This window comes from Dipodomys merriami, unplaced genomic scaffold (assembly GCF_024711535.1).
Source record: "Dipodomys merriami isolate MVZ:Mamm:240054 unplaced genomic scaffold, mDipMer1.0.p SCAF_68, whole genome shotgun sequence".
In the NCBI taxonomy this organism is placed as follows: Eukaryota; Metazoa; Chordata; class Mammalia; order Rodentia; family Heteromyidae; genus Dipodomys; species Dipodomys merriami.
The window spans coordinates 6,113,094-6,132,292 of NW_027206268.1; the positions used below are offsets into that span (position 1 = coordinate 6,113,094).

The following is a 19,199-nucleotide window of genomic DNA, read 5'->3' on the forward strand; positions in this document are numbered from 1 at the left end:
GTATGCACCCCAATGGGTAAACCTGATGCTAACTAGGACAAAATCGTCCGTAACGGCAGCGTTCAATAGAAGTGCGACGCAAGCCAAGGATGACTTAAGAATTGTTTTGCTTCTATTAATTTCTCACATTCACCTTGCTGCAGATCATCACATATCAAAGAGTTCAGCAGCTGCTCATTGACCCTGATACTGGGGAGAGGGGTAGAGAAGAATCTAAGTACTTCAAGTATGAAGTTGTTATCCTACAACCTAGATAATGAGAGCTTACTAAATTGGCCATCCCATAAAAGAACTGTTTCCCATTCATACGGGCAGAATTCTCTACTAAATAATAATGTTTAAGAAAAAAAGATAAGCATGCTCTCAGACTTACCTTCTTTAGACTATATCCTGCGTGGAATATAATCGGTGGCAGTAAAACATTGAAGAAGATTTCTGGGTCGAAGGTCATCTGCCAAGAAAGAAGAAACCGCAATTAGTAATGCATTCCCCTAGATTAGCAGAAGTGAAGAAGAGGATAATATGCAAAGTTAGAAGTTCCAAAGAGCGGTGGAAAGTAATATTTTACATGGAAAAGCTTGCATCTTTCCATCCTAATTCTCACTTCATGCTTTAAGATAATTACTTGGGTGACCAGGATACAATCCAAATGAGAGAGGCTGATGTCCCGGAGCTGTGGGAAGAAGGAAGCTTCCAGAAGGATTGGGAGACAGGATGGGCTGTCGAGTGCTAGGATATTGGGAAAGGGAGGAGCCACTCCAGGTTTTTAGCTTGCCTAAGGAAAGATCCCAAGAAAAGTGCCTGCTAAACAGTGTAGCTCATGAATTGTCAAATTCCTCATGCTCTACAAACTTTTCTCACTTCTAGAAAAATTGTACACCTTGCATTGTACACACACCATTAAACTCTAGTCATTTTTTCCATTACATTGGCTTGTGCAAATACCTGAGTAAAAAATATACCTTTGACCGGGTGTTTAGTGGCTCACACCTGCAATCCTAGCTACTCAGGAGGCTGAGATCTGAGAAACCTGGTTCAAAGCCAGCCTGGGCAGGAAAATCCATGAGACTCTTGTCCCCAGTTAACCACCAGAAAAGCTGGACGTGGAGATGTGACCCAAGTAGTAGAGCACTAACCTTGAGCAAAATAGTGTGGGGACGGTGCTCAGGCCTCAAGTTCAAGTTCCAGAACTGGTTTGAGTGCATGCACACACACACACACACACACACACACACACACACACACACACACACACACACACACACGTATACACACATGTATGCACATGTACCACACACATTACACCTCAGATGTAACATCAGCACAGATGGTAAAGATAATGACTCATCCACCCCATGCAAAGTGAACCCAGTATATTCTTTTATTTTTAGAAAATTCAGCCTTTTTTTTTTAAAGCAGGTTTCGAGTTTTATACTTCATTCTGGGTTCTTAATACCTCTTCCTTATGGTCTGGAAATTCTGTAATAGTCTTTGGAGAGAGAGGAGCATTAAAATGTTTCGACTTAACCTTTTAGTTCCCCAAACTCTTGCTTTTAATATATGAAAACCAGCAGAGTAAGAGAGAAGAGAAACTATTTCTGCTTGTGATCCAGGTCCCTTCTCTTACGTAGATTACCAACAGCCGTTTGAAGGGGTTGAACACTGACAGCCAAACTTCCTGGGCTCCAAGCTCAAGCCCCTTGCTCGGGAGTCTACCCTTTGTACCTCCCTTCCTCTATCTTTCTAGTGGACACAACCACAGGTACCTAATGAAAAGAGGCTCATAAGGATGAAACGAGGAAATAGCTGTGAAACCCTGCGAGCAATCATTCTTGCCTGACACCTAGTAAGCACCATCTCAGTTTGCTCTCTTTCCTGAGATGCTCAGGCTCACATGGGCTACTCTATTCTTTTAAAATGAGGCTTCTTAGAGGGCAGAGGAATAGCACGTTTGGAGGGTTGAAGAGCAGAGATGGATCCTGAGCGCTACAGCAAGGCAGACCCGTGGCTCTGGAGGAGGAAGCCAAGGCCGTGACCTGTAACCCCTGGCCTTGTCCCACAGAGCCGTGTTCACGGCTCAACCGGAACACGTGGCCCATCAGAATGCCCCGTTCCCTGCGCGGGGGTTAACCGAGGGGCTGCTGGGTTTATGTTTCCCAGAGCAGCCCGATGAAACCGGCAGCTGAGGATGGCGCGCGGCACGCGAGGGTTTATTTGTACATACAAAACAGATTTGTGTTCCTCTCAGACTCGTTAGAGGCCCAAGAGCTGCTAACTCAGAGCTCTGGGAATAACTCCAAGCCGAGACAATTTCTCAGAAAGGGTTGGATCTGTGGCTCTGTGGTTGTACCAACCTCCAGATGGAAATTACATGTGCCACTTGCCATTTTCTCTAGAATTTGTGCTCAAACCGTAGCCTCTGAGGTAAGGCTGGGTGGTGTTGGTGGTGGGGCTTGAACTCATGGCCTGGGTGCTGTCCCTGTGCTCTTCAGCTCAAGGCGAGCACTCTACCATTTTGAGCCACAGCGCCACTTCCGGTTTTCTGGTGGTTTATTGGAGATGAGAGTCTCACGGACTTTCCTGTCCAGGCTGGCTTTGAACTGCGATCCTCAGATCTCAGCCTCCTGAGTAACTAGGATGACAGGTGTGAGCCACAGGCTTAAAACAAACCAAAAATCCCTAAACAGTTAAGTTTTTTATTATAATAAAAGGGAAGGCAGTCAGAAATCTAAGCCATGAGTGAAAGAGAACAGAACGCTAAAAATGCTCCAGTGAAAGAACGTTCCTTAGCGTCTTAAGATCAGATTTTCATGGGTGGAGATGGAAGGGAAGAAATGGCAGAGAATAAAGGAACAGATGACACTATGTAAAAGGAAATGTGCTTATGACCTGATGTATGTAAAAGTAACCCCACTGGATCTCACCTCCAAAACAACAATAAAGGAAATCAGAAAAAAAAAAGACCAAATCTTACAGACAAGCACTACCCAGCGTAACTGTGTTCTATCTTGTCAGCACTGGAGTTTGAGCTCAGGCCCTTGCGGTCACTGGGCATGCTTGCTGAGCTGGCTCTCTACCACTCGAGTCATGCCTCCAGGCCTGCTTTTTGCTGGTCCTCTTGGAGATGAAGTTTCTAGAACTTTTCTCTCTGGGCTGACTCTGAACTCTGATCCTCCAGATCTCCGCCGGCTTTCCACAGTTCGACCACTCTATCTAGATAAAGATGTGGCACTTGGAGAAGGTGGCATTGTGTTTGTTTTTTGGGAGGAAAGAGTGAAATCTGTGCATGCATGAAGATTCAAATCCTGAAAAGAATATGGGGGGAGGCAAAAAGATCAATATCTTCACAATGAATTTTAAATATGTACCCGGTTGGGATTCGATATCGCCCGGCCATGTCCACAGGGGTAGGCTAGCTAGGTTACCCACGTAATTTCTGAATTTGGAACGCGTGTGCCAAGATTCACTCCCAAGTATGTCAGAAGGGTGTAGAGACAAAAGTTTGCGTGGGCTTGAGAGGGGAGATGGGGAGGGGGCGGTGATTCGCTAGGACTTAACCTGGGAAGAAACGTCAGTGTTCTGACCAACAACTAAATAAAGACCGGGAAGAATGGCCCGTGATCGATGTGGCACCGCTCTGTCTTTTAAAAACAGCGTTTCATCGGTTCTGGCGACACTCCCGAGTGGTAGGTGTAATTATCCCCGTTTTCCCAGGGACGGGAGAAGAAATCTACGGTGTGCCGAGTGCCAGTCACGGTGAAATGCTGGGGGCCGGCTGTGCGTGCGCCCCGCAGGAGGGGTCTCTGATCCCAGAGAATATCAGGACAACAGGACTGAGATAGAAGCAAGGTTTAGAACCAAGCACGAGGCTCCTGTTACTTCAGCAATTGCTGATTCCTTCCGGTGAGAGGCCCGTGATGTGCCGATCATCCCTCCAGGCTTGATGGCACCACAAATGACCGACTGCACGAAGCCGAGGAGAGGAAAGGCATCGCACAAGCATGAAGCATCATGGCGAGCTGCGGCTTGGGGTTCTTCTCCTGCTGCTCTAACCCTGCAGGAAGGCTTGCTCTGAGCTGCCTGGGACCTGAGTGTCGAAGGATGATGACTGTGGGAAACAACCAAGCCACAGAGGACTGCAGAAGCTTCCTGAAGAAATCTGGAAGCTTCCTGAAGTTTCAGGCATAGAACTGGTGGCAAGGAATTTAAAACCGGGCCAGACTCCCTACGCTCCGATACTTTCCTCTTCCCTCACGAGCTCCTGCACAGCCTCCAACAGAGCACGCCGAACCCCTGAGACCCGGGTCTCATTCGCCTGACTTCGCACCCACCACCTTGTGGTAGGTAGCCCTGGGTGACCAGAGCAGGCTGGCAAAGAGATGGCGTCCGTCCCCCTGGCGATCACAGAAGATTTCCCAGCATCTTTTGAGCACTGAGTCCTGTGAATGTGTTACCTGCCTACAAACTGACATGTTTCTTCCCTCTTCCCCCCAAAAAGAGAAAAAGATGTTGGTGTTGCAGGTCGATCTGTGCATGGGGGGGAATTCGGGGTTGGGCTGGGCAGGGAGGAGGCCGAGGTCACTCAGAGCGAACACAGGTAAAGCTGTCGTGTAAGCAGGAAGCTGCCGAAGAAGGAAGAGATGGAAACAAACCCAGGACACATCAACTCATCCAACAGGTATTTGCTTAAAATAAAGCAGGCAGATGGCAGGGAGGGTTGGGGGCTTAGCAGCACTTAGAGGTGAAAGAGAGGGGTTAAAAAATATATACAATCCCAGAAGGAGGGAAACAACCTGTGTTTTTGCACCTGGGTGAGTGGCTGAGAAAATGTGGTCGGAGAAAACTGACTCAGGAGCCGGGTGCCTGTGGCTCATGCCTGTCACCCTAGCTACTCAGGAGGCTGAGATCTGAGGATCGAGGTGCAAAGCCAGCCTGGGCAGGAAAGTCCAGGAGACTCTGATCTCCTATAAACCACCAGAAAACCGGAAGTGGCGCTGTGGCTCAAGTTGGTAGTGCACTCGCCTTGAGCTGAGGAACTGAGGGACAGTGCCCAGGCCCAGAGTTCAAGACCCATGACCGACACCCCCCCCCCACCACACACACACAAAGAAAGCTGACTCAGGAGGCAGAGATGGCGGTGCCACGCGGGGAAATACATGCTTGGTGGAAGGTCAGCGTCAAGGACAGATGCTCTGGCATAATCAGCAGGGGAGACATGGTTTGTTGAGTTCAGGAAAGATCTCTAGGGAAGAGGACCCCAGACAGAGCTGGGGGGGGGTCAGGACAGAAAAATCACAGTAGCAGGGTGGGGCCGGAAGTGGGATGGAGGGAAGGTATGGCTGATCCCGTGGTAGGACGCCAGGCTGGCCAAACACACTGAGGATTGGCAGCTTCAGGTAAGCAAGTGCTTTGTGTTTCTTTTTCAGGATAAGTTCTTAGTAATGTATTCGAGGCACATTAAATGTCACGCACACGGGCCAAGCTTCGATCTGAGCCTCTGTTTTTGCCTCCCAGGGAGACAGGTGTGATCTGAGGGAGAGGATGAATCCTTTCACCAACCCCTACCCCGACACTTCAGCCACTGGAAAGAGCAGCGTGAAGACCGAGCGTAAGTCCTTTGGAGTTCAGAATGCGGGAGCGTAGGCGGAGCCTTTCTGGCTGACGTGTGGGAGGGTTAGGGAAGATGTGAGCGGGAAGAAATCACCAGCCCATTCCTCTCCTGATAGCAATAATGAATTCAAAGACCGAGGTTAATATAAGTCTCGCACTTGACGGCATTTATACTATCCGCTGTTCTACCTGCGCCTGCGGTGCATTTTCTCACTTACAGTTGACGGTGGCCCTTCAACGTAACGGAATATTCTACGCTGTGGCGGGGCCTGGGGGGTTACTGATCACCACTGACACCACGCCGTGAGTTGGAATCAGGTAACAGGGACCAGTCTGTGAGCCACAGTATCCCATCTGCCACCGGGACGTGGATTTGGCTCCTCTGTGTTCCTGGTGACCCGGTCGGTCTCTCATTGGCTGCACATACACAAAAGGCTGCTCGATTTTCTAGATTGTTCCATCATTACGGTGGGCAGAGGACCCCTGTGTTCCGTCTGAGGTGGCTAATGTGTGAACTCACCCATCCCCCGCCCGACCCCTTAGGACGGTAACCACCCTGACGCCCTGGTCTCCACAGATCATTCTAGATGCTGCCTGTTGTCCCTGCCTAACGATTCTCGGCTTCGCCCTGCGCTCCCAAGCCTCCGTTTGAAGGGTGAGCGACGGGCCTTCCGACCCTCGACCCCAGGTCGCCCAGCCTCCTTTGCCCTTGTACACTTGGACTGATGGCTTTCGTGGGCCTGTCCTTCAAAGGGGGCGGTGCCCTGTGAGTCCTCACCAGCTGTTGATTGGTTCCATCCTAAGACCTACACAGGACCAATAGAAGCGGAGAACACGGCAGGTGATTGGAGACAGGCCTGGCACCCCCCCTCCCCACAAAGGGTTACCCGTCTCCAGAACTTAGACATCCGACACATCGGAATTCCTTCGCATAAAGAGCAGCTTCTCCCACCCCCCCGCCCCCCGAATCTAGAATTGATCTTAATTACGGACAAAAGATGGTGTGATTCTAACATCTCTGGAATATACAGAATCTCAGCCCCACGATGTCTCTGTCTCTGTTTCTCTGTCTCTGTCTCTGACCCTCTGTCTGTCTCTTTGTCTCTGTCTCTGTCTCTCTTTGTCTCTGTCTCTGTCTTTCTGTCTCTGTGTCTGTGTCTGTCTCTGTCCCTCTGTCTCTGACTTTGTCTCTGTCTCTCTATCTCTGTGTCTGTCTCTCTGTCCCTGTCTCTGTCTCTGTCTTTGTCTCTGTCTTTGTCTCTGTCTCTGTGTCTGTCTCTGTGTCTCTCTGTCTCTCTCTCTCTTTCTGTCTGTCTGTCTCTCTTTCCATTCTCCCAGCTTGGGGAAGCTGGGTAGAAAAGGGCTGAGTCGGCAGGAAGCCCAGCCCAGAGCCGGCTTGCTGGAGGGGACTGGGCAAAGAGGAAGAAGAGTGGGGTGCTGAGCTCAGCAGAAAGTGTGATCGAGTCAGGCGATACATTTTTTTTTAATGGGGCACTCTCCTTAAGAAGAAGAAAAAACAACAGTGCTTATAAAAAAAATAACACCAAACTTCTCCACCGGCTGCTTCAAGGCATCTTCCTCTGAGGAAAACCTGCGGGGGGGGGGGGGGGGATCAAACAGCAGGGGGGAGGGGAGGGGAAGGGGGAGGGGGGCAGACTAAATCCCCGGCCTGCCCCACCTCACTCAGGTCTGAGGAGCAGCCCAAGTACTTGGTGCCGCGTGCCAACGGAACCTTATCATCATCGCCATGCCCACACAAGCCACTTCAGAGAGGAAGGATTTATTTCGGGGTCCGCCCGCCACGGTGGGGTGGTCAGATCCCATCCTGGCCGCCAGGAAGTGGAGAGAGGCAAGGCCAGCCCTCGCTGGCCTTCTCCTTGGGCTCTGTTTTGGTCCACCTAGGACCCCAGTCCATCCGGGACACGTCTTCCCATACCTGGAGCTGCCTTCACAGACCCAGCCAGAGGTGACAGATCCAGCTCGATCCAGTTCTACCGCCCAGTGACGCGTGGGCTTCCCAGCGTCCTGGCCCAGTCCATACCACCAGGTGTGGCTCCTACCTGTGTCAGCTGCCAGTGAGCTTCCTACTGACCCGAGGAGAAAACCAGGAAGATGCATTGGCCCCCGACCTGTACGTAACTACATGGCGGAGACCAGCCGAGACAAACTGGCACCCCTGCCCGGGCTGAATGCGTTCGAAGGAACCAAGGAAAGGGGAAATGTATTGCAAGGGCCATTTTACATTTGATCGATTCAGACGTAAAGTCTAATGGAAAAACCTTTCTCCTTGCTGCTTCCTGTCTGATTCTCTATACTCAGCCTCCTTCCTCTCTGTGGGCCCTGCAGATCTCCTCTCTCTCTCTCTCTCTCTCTCTCTCTCTCTCTCTCTCTCTCTGCTTATTTTCAGATGAGGACATCAGCCATTCAGCCTTCCAAACAATAAATCCCCACCACAGAGGCCACAGAGAAATTAGTGATGGATATTTGGATACAAAATGGCCAGTAGGGATGACAGGTACCCCCTCCCAAGCCCTGGCCCGGGCACTGGGAGGTCCGGGCTGCTGGCCAGCCCAGGTCCCCCTGCCGGGCACGTGCCTGCCCGCCGCATGTGAATCGTCTCCTCCGGGCCTTTCAGTGCCCATGGAAGACTGAGCTCTTCCCTACCTTCCTCTACCACCGACATTTCTTCCTGAGACTCTCAACGTTCAACTCGACCTTGGAGTATTGGTAAATAAGATGGGGCAGGCCGAGTTTCCAACAGACATTCGTTGAATGACCAGTAGAGAAAAATCTGTGCCATTCAAGGACGCTATTAGCATCGAATGGGAGATTTAGAGTCTCGGGACATTCCTGAGCTCCTAGCCAAGGCCAAATTTCTGCAAAGATGGTGGGAAGAAGGTGAGAGAGAAAAGCTAAAGAGAAGCGCTTCCGGTTTCCTCGGGTCCCAATGGATCTCTCAACTCCAGCCCAGTGAAGCTGGATTCGGAGCTCTCGGGAACAGAGCCCAGACGTGTCAGGATCGGGGAACACAAATCAGACTTGTGTCTCTGCAGAACGGAGGGCTTCGCCCCCCAGGGGGCTTCCTCAACACCCAGCTGCCGATCTGTCATCCTGATGCTGCTTCCTCTTGGCATAGCCAGAGAAGTCTGAAAGGAGATTTCTCTCCAGCCCTTGCTTTATTCTTCCCAAGAGGGCCTTAGGGTAAAAGGCACCTATTTATCTCAGGGTCGGTTGACTCTGGTCAAGTTTTTCCTGTTAAGGGAAGAGCTTTGCCCCTGGCCTCTGTGTTAGAGAGAGGGGAAAAAAATCAAGCAAAGGAACGTCTGGTGGAAATGGAGTTTCCAAATCCACTCCTCCATGTGTTAAGTCAAAATTAGGAGACTTGGGAAGCCTAAGAAACACAAAAACTGAGATACTTAACTCAGTTCGTTTATTTAATGGCTCAAAACAAAATCCCCAAGTCATGAGCTTAGCTAGCTCAAATAAGAGTGTCTTTTAAACATCTCTAAAATACACAGTGACACCTATTATCTATCTCTGCTGATGTACCTGTAGCCTGGAGAATTCTCTTTGTTGAGATGATAGCCAGGCCAGGTCACTCACTTGATATAATTTACCCTCAAATAACTTCCCTTACCGACGACATTGTCACTTTTCACACAGGAAGTGAAGACTTGGTGAAATATCCACCAGGCAATTTCCTTTAACTTTTTGCACGATAGTCAACTGATTTATGAGTGACAGGAAGCATAAATTTAACTGTGCTGACAACTCTTTTGAAAACTTACTAGGTCTGTAAGACCTTCCTACGCACACGGCCTGCTGATTTTCCAACTCAATAATATTAACCTCTAATACTTTCATAGTGAGATGGATTGACTCATGCATCCGTTTTAAGCCATACTGATGTAGCTTTCCCCAGTTAAACCAGCTCCTCCACCTAACTTCTATGGACGCTACTCACATCACAAGGGCAAAAGCTTGAATCAAGTATCAAGAGAAGTAGAATTGCTGAATTTTATAAAAGGCTTTCAACAAAACCTTAATGTAGTTATACCTTGCAAAAGGATTATATTACAGACATTTCCTAACGTCTCAGAAAAATCGCAGCTAAGCGTATGATAAGATTATAATTCAAAGAACTGAATTATACGGTAGTATTTACTGAACAGACTGGCCCTAATAGTGTATTGTGTAAAAGTATATGTGTATGGCGTATGTGCTACATAAATGTGAAGGCTCATAAAGGATGCAGTCAGTGATAGTGAAAAACACAGGTTTATGGGCAGACGGAAGCCAAGCCTTACCTTTTCTAGTATCGCATTGCCTGGGGGAGGGCTGCCGTTGTGCTGGCTTATTGCTCGCGTGTATTTATACTCATAGACTTGGTCAGTGATATTAACCAACAGAGTTGATGGACTGAAGGCCAATGTTCCACAGTCATGGACAGTCCCACTTTCAGTATCAGTTGGTGTTGTAGCATACCGCAAGATCAATCCCATGATGAGTCCTAAAAGAAGAGATACATCATTGTAATTGAAGAAGGAAATCTAATTATTCGCTCTTCGGATGCTTATGTGATGAGCGAACTTTAGATCCCTCCCTTCCTTCCTTCCTTCCTTCCTTCCTTCCTTCCTTCCTTCCTTCCTTCCTTCCTTCCTTCCTTCCTTCGTTCTTCCTCCCTCCCTTCCCTCCACCCTCCCTTCCCTTCCTTTCTCCTTTTCTCCTTTTCTCCTTTTTCTTGAATCTCTGATGCCTAAATGTGCTCCCTAACACTTTCCTTTTTAGCTATTTGGTTTTACCTCACAATTAGTCAGAGATGAAATCTAAAGCAGAAATATACAGCGCCTTCTGGTTATTTAGGGCTTTTGTTCTTTCTCTGCCCTCCCACCAACCTTTCTAAATTCAAAGGACTAGCGGGGAGGGTGGGTGTTGTTGAAGGGGACACACCTCCAGCCTTGTGTAAGCTCATTATCCACCTGCTTTGCTGGAGAAGAAAAGCCCACCACGATTCCAGAACTGTTCGAGGACCCTGCCAACAACAACCACCACAAAATGCCCCGTGGTGTTGTATGGCAAGATGGAGTCCATTAGGCCCCTGGGAGGATCATATGAGCAAAGCTAGAAAGTTCCAACCATCAGATTCTCTCCAGAGTCTCATGTTTACCACCTACCCTGACACCACACCACACACCACAGGACATACACATTCCATGCACACACGCCCATGTGTGTGTAACATGCAATGCACCACATACATCATGCACACACACACACATGTTTAGTAAGGACTGAGTATCATTGCTGCATTAGCTCATCCTTTGTCCTGCAGGGTCTGTGATTCCCTTTCCCTTCCACGGATCAGAGAAGCTTATATACAAGACAAAGGCTCAGAAAAATAAAACAGAAACAGGAGGCAATAAGTACATGCAGGACATAATGAGAACATCTTATTTCTGATTCCTGGAGTTCATGTTGCTATGCTTTATTACATGTGTCCTATTGTGATCCCCTGCTAAGAATATCATAGAAATATTCTAGTTATTACAAATGAGGGAAACCATGCAACCTATATCTCTTTGGACCTGGCTTGCTTAGCTTACTACAATTTTTCCATGTCTTCCCATTTCCTTACAAACGGGGCAATGTCATGCTTTCTGATGGAAGTGTAGAACTCCAATGTGTATATCACATCTCAACCTGTAGACCTATGTTCCCCCCATACCACCAAAACACAGCCAAGTGCTGGTGGCTCACACCTGTCATCCTAGCTACTCAGGAGGCTGAGATCTGAGGATCGCGGTTCAAAGGCAGCCTGGGCAGGAAAGTCTGTGAGACTCTTATCTCCAGTTAACTACCAGAAGACCTGAAATAGGGCTGTGGCTCAAGTGGTAGAGCGCTCGCCTTGAGCTGAAGAGCTGAGGGACAGCGCCCAGGCCCAGGATTCAAGCCCCATGACCTACAAACAAACAAACAAACAAAAACCAAAACACAGTTTGGAAGAAACACAGCCTCTTCAACAAATGGTGCTGGCAGAATTGGCTATACACATGTAGGAACCTGAAGTTAGATCTTTATATAGAATCAATTCCAAATGGATCAAAGACCTTGAGGTAAAAGCAGATACCCTGAAAACATTACAGGAAGGAATAGGAGAAACACTAGGACTCCTTGGCACAAGCTAAAACTTTCTTAATAAAAACCTAGAAACACAACAAATCAAAGAAATGTAGGACACATGGGATTGCATGAAATTGCAGAGCTTCTGCATGGCAAAGGACATAGCTAGCAAGAAAGCCCACGGATTGGGAGAAGATCTTCACTAGCCATACAACGGACAAGGGCCTTGTATCTAAAATATACTTAGGGTTTTATTTGTTTTGTGAGACAGAGTCTGACTACCTGGTCAGGCTAACCTTGAACTTATGATCTTTCTGCCTCAGTCTCCTGAATGCCGAGATCATCGGTGTGCACTGTAATGTCTCCCTTGGACTTTAACATGGTATTAGAGTTCTAATATAGTACTATAGACAAGGTGGTCAGGAGAAAGAGAGAACAGAATTCTCTCACTAGCACATACTGACTCAGTTTCTCACTTCATAACGTCTACACAAAGCAATCTATTTTCTCATCCGAGCATAATGAGCGTTGTCAGTAGTGAATCAAGAGTTCTCCAGAAAGGGGAGATGGCCCCCAATTCCCTCTCCACCCTAGGAGGTAATGGATGCGAAAGGAAAAAAAAACACACCATGATAGAAAATAGAGTTAAAGCCAGGAAATCCACGCTTACTATTCTCTTGTTGAAGTAATGGCAAAGCTTGAATGCACCGGAAGGACTACTGGGCCACAACCCCAGAGTTTCTGATCCAGCATATCTGGGTACAGATCCTTCTAGAAAGATGTGCACATGGCAGGTGCAAGAATCATGTTGTGCAGAACATACCCTGTGAGATAGAAGATCCCACCCCCTCTGCGCACACACACACACACACACACACACACACACACACACACACACAGAGAACTTTCTTAAACTTAATAGGCTCTGCTAAACTTTACTATGTATACTCTGGAAGGATCAGCAGACACTTGGACACCTTACTATGACATAGTGTAATGAATTTTAAAAATTCTAAACCTGGGGCTGGGAAGGTGGCTCAGTGGTAGAGCGCTTGCCTTGCATGCCTGAGGCCCTGGGTTCGATTCCTCAGCACCACATAAGCAAAAAGAAAAAAGCCGGAAGTGGCGCTGTGGCTCAAGTGGTAGAGTGCTAGCCTTGAGCTGAAGAGCTAAGGGACAGCGCCCAGGCCCAGAGTTCAGGCCCCACGACCGGACTCAAAAAAAAAAAAAAATCTAAACCTGATGGCTTCATGCCATCCTTTGTGCCCACTAAATGGTGAGCAAATTTTCAACATGAATTCAGAGGCTGATGTCCCTGCTGTGGGAAAGACCTGGAACCAAGGGAAGCACCAGAGAGTTTTAGGTTGCTCTGTCCCCGAGCTTAAACGTCTCAACCCGCAAATAGACGGTATTAGAAATGTCCCATAAAAATCGGCAGCGTCCAGTGATAGATCGTGGAATTCTGAGTGGTATCAGGGAGGAAGGAGCAGTTGTTCTTTTATGAGCGTAGAAGAGGGGACCCAAGACCCTGAGGGAGCAGCGCTAAGTGCACCAGCTGTTGTCAATCAATACTTCGGCCATTAATGCTCATCCGGGCTTTTAGTCCAGTCTAAGTGAATCTCCCCATGGTTCATATTGCAGACCAGCATGGGTTCTAACCCTTCAATTTTAAAATAACGAGAGCCACAGAGTGTCACGAGAGACAATTATCCATAACTTTCCCTGCGAAGCGAAACTACTGTTAATGATAATGCCACTAATTTCTAAAAGCATTCACTGACCCTTAATAAGGAGGAAAAGCTACTTTTCACATGAAGGATTCCTGCTGTTTGAGAAGAGCATCAGGTTTGTTTCCAACCAGCTCAGAGGCAGATGATATTTTGAGGTTGACAAGTTGACAGACTGTTTCTTACAATAAACCATCAAAATCAGTTAAACATTCTGCCTCCTTACTTTTTGCCTCATTTTCCTCTAGCTTTTTGTTTCTTCCTTTTTTTTTGTCGGTCGTGGGGCTTGAACTCTGGGCCTGGGCGCTGTCCCTCAGCTCTTCAGCTCAAGGCGAGCGCTCTACCACTTGAGCCACAGCACCACTTCTGGCTTTTTTCTGCTTATGGGGTGCTGAGGAATCGAACCCAGGGCCTCATGCCTGCAAGGCCAGCGCTCTACCACGAAGCCACCTTCCCAGCCCCTAGCATCTCATTTTCTAAGCATCTGATCCTTAGAACTGTTTTTTATTTTTAAATTGGATTTCTACACCTACTAATTGCATATATCCATTAAGACAGTTGGCCTCAGTGATCAGAGATTGGGGAGGTGGACTGGGCTGAGGGCAGGTCATGGAAATTTGGAAGGAAAATGTGTCTGGTTCACAATCCGGGAGCCAACCAGCCCACCGGGCCGATGTCGAGGAGCAAGAAGTAGGGAGCGTCAACTAAGTTCATTGGGTATCAGGGGCAGGAGCACTTTGTCTGAGACCGGGTGAGAGGGAGAGGTTGAGTCGCAGCCTGTCCCCAAATGTTCCTCTCTAAAAAGCAAGTGTGAAAGCCTCTGTTGTAAACATAGCGGTGTCTGTTTCTGGTGGCCAGTGTCGCTCCTGGAAGATCAGTATCCCAAGCTCCATCCTCGGGTGGAAAGGGTATCTCCGCACAGCTTTATCTTGCAATCCCACTCGATTGGGGGCGGGGGGGGGCACGGGTTGATCGTGAACGTGTCAGGACCTCTCTGTCGGGCCCCTCTCTCCTGGAAGGTCGCCAGGAGGCCACTGGAGGAATGTCCTTCTTTTTGAACCACTGCGGCCTCTTAGCTCAGCCGCGGACGGGAGACAGGACCTTCACCTCCTTCCTCCCCAGGGTTTGTGTTATTCACCCAGGCGCCTTCTTCCTGATCTAGCGGTCCCAAATCCACCTGCCCAGACCCGGGCAGCTGATTCAGCTGGCATCGCCTTCCGCCTGGTGATGAGAATGTGCTGGTCACCGGCTCCGCTTCCCCCCCTGCCCCGTGCTGTAGTTGCAGACGATTTCCGTCACATCCCAGAACAGCCTTTCATTTTTAGGTCAGCTCTGAAGAAGACAGATGTAGGAAGCGCCCCCGATGCCACCCCCCTGGGGCTGATTTCAGAGTCTCTGCGTTAAGGTGGACGTGAGCCCATGAGCACGCGGATCCCAGGGCAGAGGGGTGTGGTGGAGTCCCTCAGACCCCTTAAGCAGAGTGCGCTCAGCCTGGGGAGCTCGCTCCGAGTCTCACTGTGTGAAATGAAGGCCCTGAGGATGCTTGCATAGGAGTCCAGCAACTGTCTTCTATGACAACAAAACTCAAAGAGCACTGAAATACAAGTCCTTCATTGACTTACATAGCTGAAGGTACACCAAAGACATTCAAAGTTCTAATAATGGCATACACACACATATCCATAAACATACATATTCTTCATAACATATAATTCTTTTATATTGCACGGGGTGTGTGTGTGTGTGTGTGTGTGTGTGTGTGTGTGTGTGTGTGTGTGTGTGTGTGTGTGTATCGGACATGGGCTTGAACTCTGGGCCTGGGCACTGTCCCTCAGCTTTTCATCTCAAGAAGAGCACTCTACCACTTGAGCCACAGCGCCACTTCCAGCTTTTTCTGCTCATGTGGTGGTGAGGAATCGAACCCAGGGTCTCATGCATGCAAGGCAAGCACTCTACCCCTGAGCCACCTTCCCAGCTCCTGGTTTTATATTTATTTTCAACAAGTCTCATAATGATATATATATAAAAAAAGAATGCATAAAACTCAACTTCCTTCCATGCTTATACACTTGCTCGTAAACTACCTTAAGAATAGCAACTGAAGAGAAATACTCATCTCCACAACAGAGAACAATGAAGTAGTGTTTTTGTAGTGCTGATCACCATGTTAAAGGCTGGAGTTTTCAAGGGTGAACAGTTATCTGAAATTTTCCAAATTCCAAAGTAAACATTGGCTTGCATGAATATAAAGGATTTCTGAGCCTTAAGGAACACAGGTTTGTCAAGCAACCTCCCTTTCTAATAAAGGCTGACAATCTTAAACCTGTTCTGTTTTGCTAATATATATCTATATATAACATATAGATATAATATATATCTATATACCATAGATCGATCTATGGTATATAGATATTTATGGTATATAGATAGATATCTATATAACGTATATAACATATATCTATATAATATATAGATATATATCTATATTATATAGATATGTTATATATCTATATAATATAGATATATTATATATATAATATAGACAGATATATATATAGATAGATAGATAGATAGATAGATAGATCTATCTATCTGTATATCTTTAATATGATGCCAAAGACTTCATTGCTTCTGGCTTCCCAGATGACATCCTACATCTATTATTTGTTAGGGAAGGTTCTGGTTTGCTGGAGAGCGGAAGGGGAGGAGGCAGCGGCTGAGTGTGGCTAAGGTGGTCACTGAGGGCCTCGCTCCCTTACCGGTTAGCTTTTCCTCTCCTACCTGATCATAAATGTCCTCTCCCCCCAGAAGAGTTTCTAGTGCGTGCCTTAAGACTTCCCCTACGAAGGACATTTAACGCTGGGCCCTGGATGGATGGATGGGCTGGCATAGGGCAGAAAGACAAATCTCACTGCCCCTCCACCCAAGCGTCCCACGCCAGGCTTTAGTCGAGACGTGGGATGCCTTACAGTCTCACCGTACCACATCACAGGTTAGCGTAGAACCTGTGCCTTCATCCTGCCACCCGAACTCAGGCAAAAGAGGGGCCACAGGGCTTCCAAAATGGGGAAGGGGGGGAGGCAACCAAAAAGGATGTTCTTTACTACAGATTGTAGCAATCCGTTTCCACTGAGTCTCTCTCCATGACAAGGCTGAGAACTGGTTTTTCATCCACCACAGCCGTGGGCCAACGACAGGTGTCCTGCTCTGTGCTTGAAAAGATGATCGTGGGGGTCTAGAAAACTCTGTGGTCGCGCATTCAACTTCCGCAAAAGGATGTGCTTTGGGAGTTGCGGATGTACTTTTCTGAATATTGGATTGTGGGGCGGTGGGGTTGCGGGGGGAGAGGCAAACAAGGCCGGGAAGGAAAAGGAGTCTAAAGGGGAGCAGCTGCGAGCATCTTAGGCAAGGCAAGGTCCTGCAGCAGCCAACCCCGGCTCCTATGTGATCGAACACGATTCCCCACGGGGAGGGGCGTGGTCTGTGCCTCAGCTAACAGCCTTGCATTCAGTGCTGTCCCAGAAACGTGACTCTGCCGTTCACGCTGGTGACAAGGCAAATTCCCACCCGAGGCGGCGAGATCAGCACCCATTGTACCCAGGCATCCCCCATCAGGCCATCAGCACAGTCCCGTCTCTAATTACACCCCAGGCAACAAGTTCCAGCTCACGGTGGACACACTCACCGTACACCATGGCCCCTCCGGTTTCGTGCAAGAAGCGGAAGCGGTGGTTTTTAAACAACCAGATTGTCAGAATGGTCAGGATGAGCAAGAAATTAAAGACCAGCAGCTCCACAGCCCCCTGGTGTTGGAAGTGATACCCAGCCTTCTCCGGCAGCCGGCGGGGCCCGCCGTCCATCCTCCGGATTTGCTTAGATAGAAATCCTGGAGGTGGACCACCACGCACGTTGTCAGGGTTTGCAAAGGCAGCCTGGCACCCGGGAAGTTTCAGAATCAACACTGGGGCCGCAGTGGCTGCGCTCTGGAGCAGCGTTGCATTCTGGCTTTAGGATTCTGCTGGGCTTCTAGTTACCACTTCCTGTTTCTCTCTTAAAGCAGCCTCGTCTCTTTTTCCAATCCCAGACGGTGGTTTTTCACCGTGAACTCTGTCTTTAAAGGCTTCATTCTGGTGAAAATACTTTTTATTGTTTTCTGGGGGGGGGAGGTGGGGAGGGCAAATCTGCAAACGATCATCTTGGGACGTTGAGTCTAGTTAATGGTGAAACTACTCACCCTGGCTCAGCCACATGTTCGTGAGTTCACGTTTTTCTAGCTTCAGTCCCAGTTTGTCACTGGGCACGCTCATTTGTGAAGTTTTTATTTCCCCTCCTGCCAGCCGAAGCCTGGAATCATGTCAGAGCAAACCAGATCCGAAACTTCTTCACAGGAATGCTTGTCAGTGGAGAGGCACAGTGTTAGGAATCTTAAGGCTGGTTTTTTTTTTCCTCTATGTTTCATAGTCATCAAGCAGGATTGGAACTCTGAATCCACTGTCTTTTCCTTTAACAAGAAAAAATAAAAGTGAAAGGCAAGTAGAAAATTCTCTATCTCCACAACTGTACAGTTAAGACTATATTGAGTTAAAAAAAAAAAAAATGAGGAGGAGCTGGGTGTGGTGGTTGAAGCCTGTAATCCTAGATACTCAGGAGATACACGCTGGGCTGGGCCAGGCAACACATTAGCAAGACCTCATCTCAATGAATAAACTCAGTGTGGCGTTCTACACCGATCAGCCCAGTGAAGCAGGAAGTATAGACAAGAGGATCGTAGTTCCAGCTGACCTGTGCATGGCAAGACTCTATTAAAATATAAGATAAACCACAGAGATTGAGGAGTGGTACAAAGTGGTGTAGCACCTGTCTAGCAGGCCTAAGGCCCTGAGTTCAAACCCCATTGCCAGAAGGAAGAAAGAAAGACAGAAAGGGAGGGAGGAAGGAAATAAGGAAGGAAGGAAGGAAGGAAGGAAGGAAGGAAGGAAGGAAGGAAGGAAGGAAACAAACTTAAACTACATTATCTTTGAAGGAAGACCATCATGGATGGTCACTAGGCAGTATCTAGACATGGATTTCTTTGAGGGCTTGTGTTCTGACATCCAGATGCTTCCTGGAGGATCCCCCAAGCCAGGAAGGTTCCAGAGTCACGGGAGCCACAGCTGTGATGGCCCTTCAGCCTGGCCTCCACGTGGAAGGAAGGCCCCGCTCCCATTTCTATTTCTCAGCCTTAGGAAACGCGGTGGCGCGAGACAAATAGAACCATGTCCTCTGCCTGTTTCCAATACTCTGACTGGTGTGCCTTGGCCAATTCATCCCTTAGCGCAGTCTAGGTGTGTCCTGGGGTTCTGTGAGGTCGGCTTCTCGGGCCTTTATAATTGCATAGGTCGGAGCATTATGCCTCTGGAAACACTCCCGGGCAGCTTCAGCGATGGGATGCAGAGATGGCACAGTACCGGCCGACCAGGGTGATGACCCACTAATCAAGCCTCAGAGACGGTCTGTCAACGGCGTGATGTGCGTTGCTGCTGCGTCAGCCTCTCTATCTCAGGCGATGTACGAGCACACTTCCTGTGGCCGCGGGGCGCAGCAGGGGTGTTTCGGGGCGTGCGGATGTCAGCGCGGGGCCCTGCGTGGCAGGAAGGACTGCGGCGGGGACTGTTATCATCCAGACAGCCTGGAAACAGGCACAGCTCGGCCGGCAGCTTCCACCCTCAGAGCTGGGCAGCCCCGCAGGTGGAGGCTCGCGCC

General features: G+C 48.6%; 1 protein-coding gene across 2 annotated transcripts in view; it reads right to left on the reverse strand.

Annotated features, from left to right (window-relative positions):
• Nucleotides 1-17,463, reverse strand: part of Slc9a9 (solute carrier family 9 member A9) — a 279,904-nt gene extending 262,441 nt beyond the window's left edge. For both annotated transcript variants that reach the window (XM_070005581.1, XM_070005580.1), the window contains exons 1-3: nucleotides 17,143-17,463; nucleotides 9,918-10,120; nucleotides 374-451 (exon numbers count right to left, since the gene is read on the reverse strand). In XM_070005581.1, the coding sequence (XP_069861682.1) occupies nucleotides 374-451; nucleotides 9,918-10,120; nucleotides 17,143-17,317 (456 nt within the window). In that variant the 5' untranslated portion in view covers nucleotides 17,318-17,463. The remainder of the gene's footprint in view (nucleotides 1-373; nucleotides 452-9,917; nucleotides 10,121-17,142) is intronic.
• Between the last annotated feature and the right edge of the window lie 1,736 nt (nucleotides 17,464-19,199).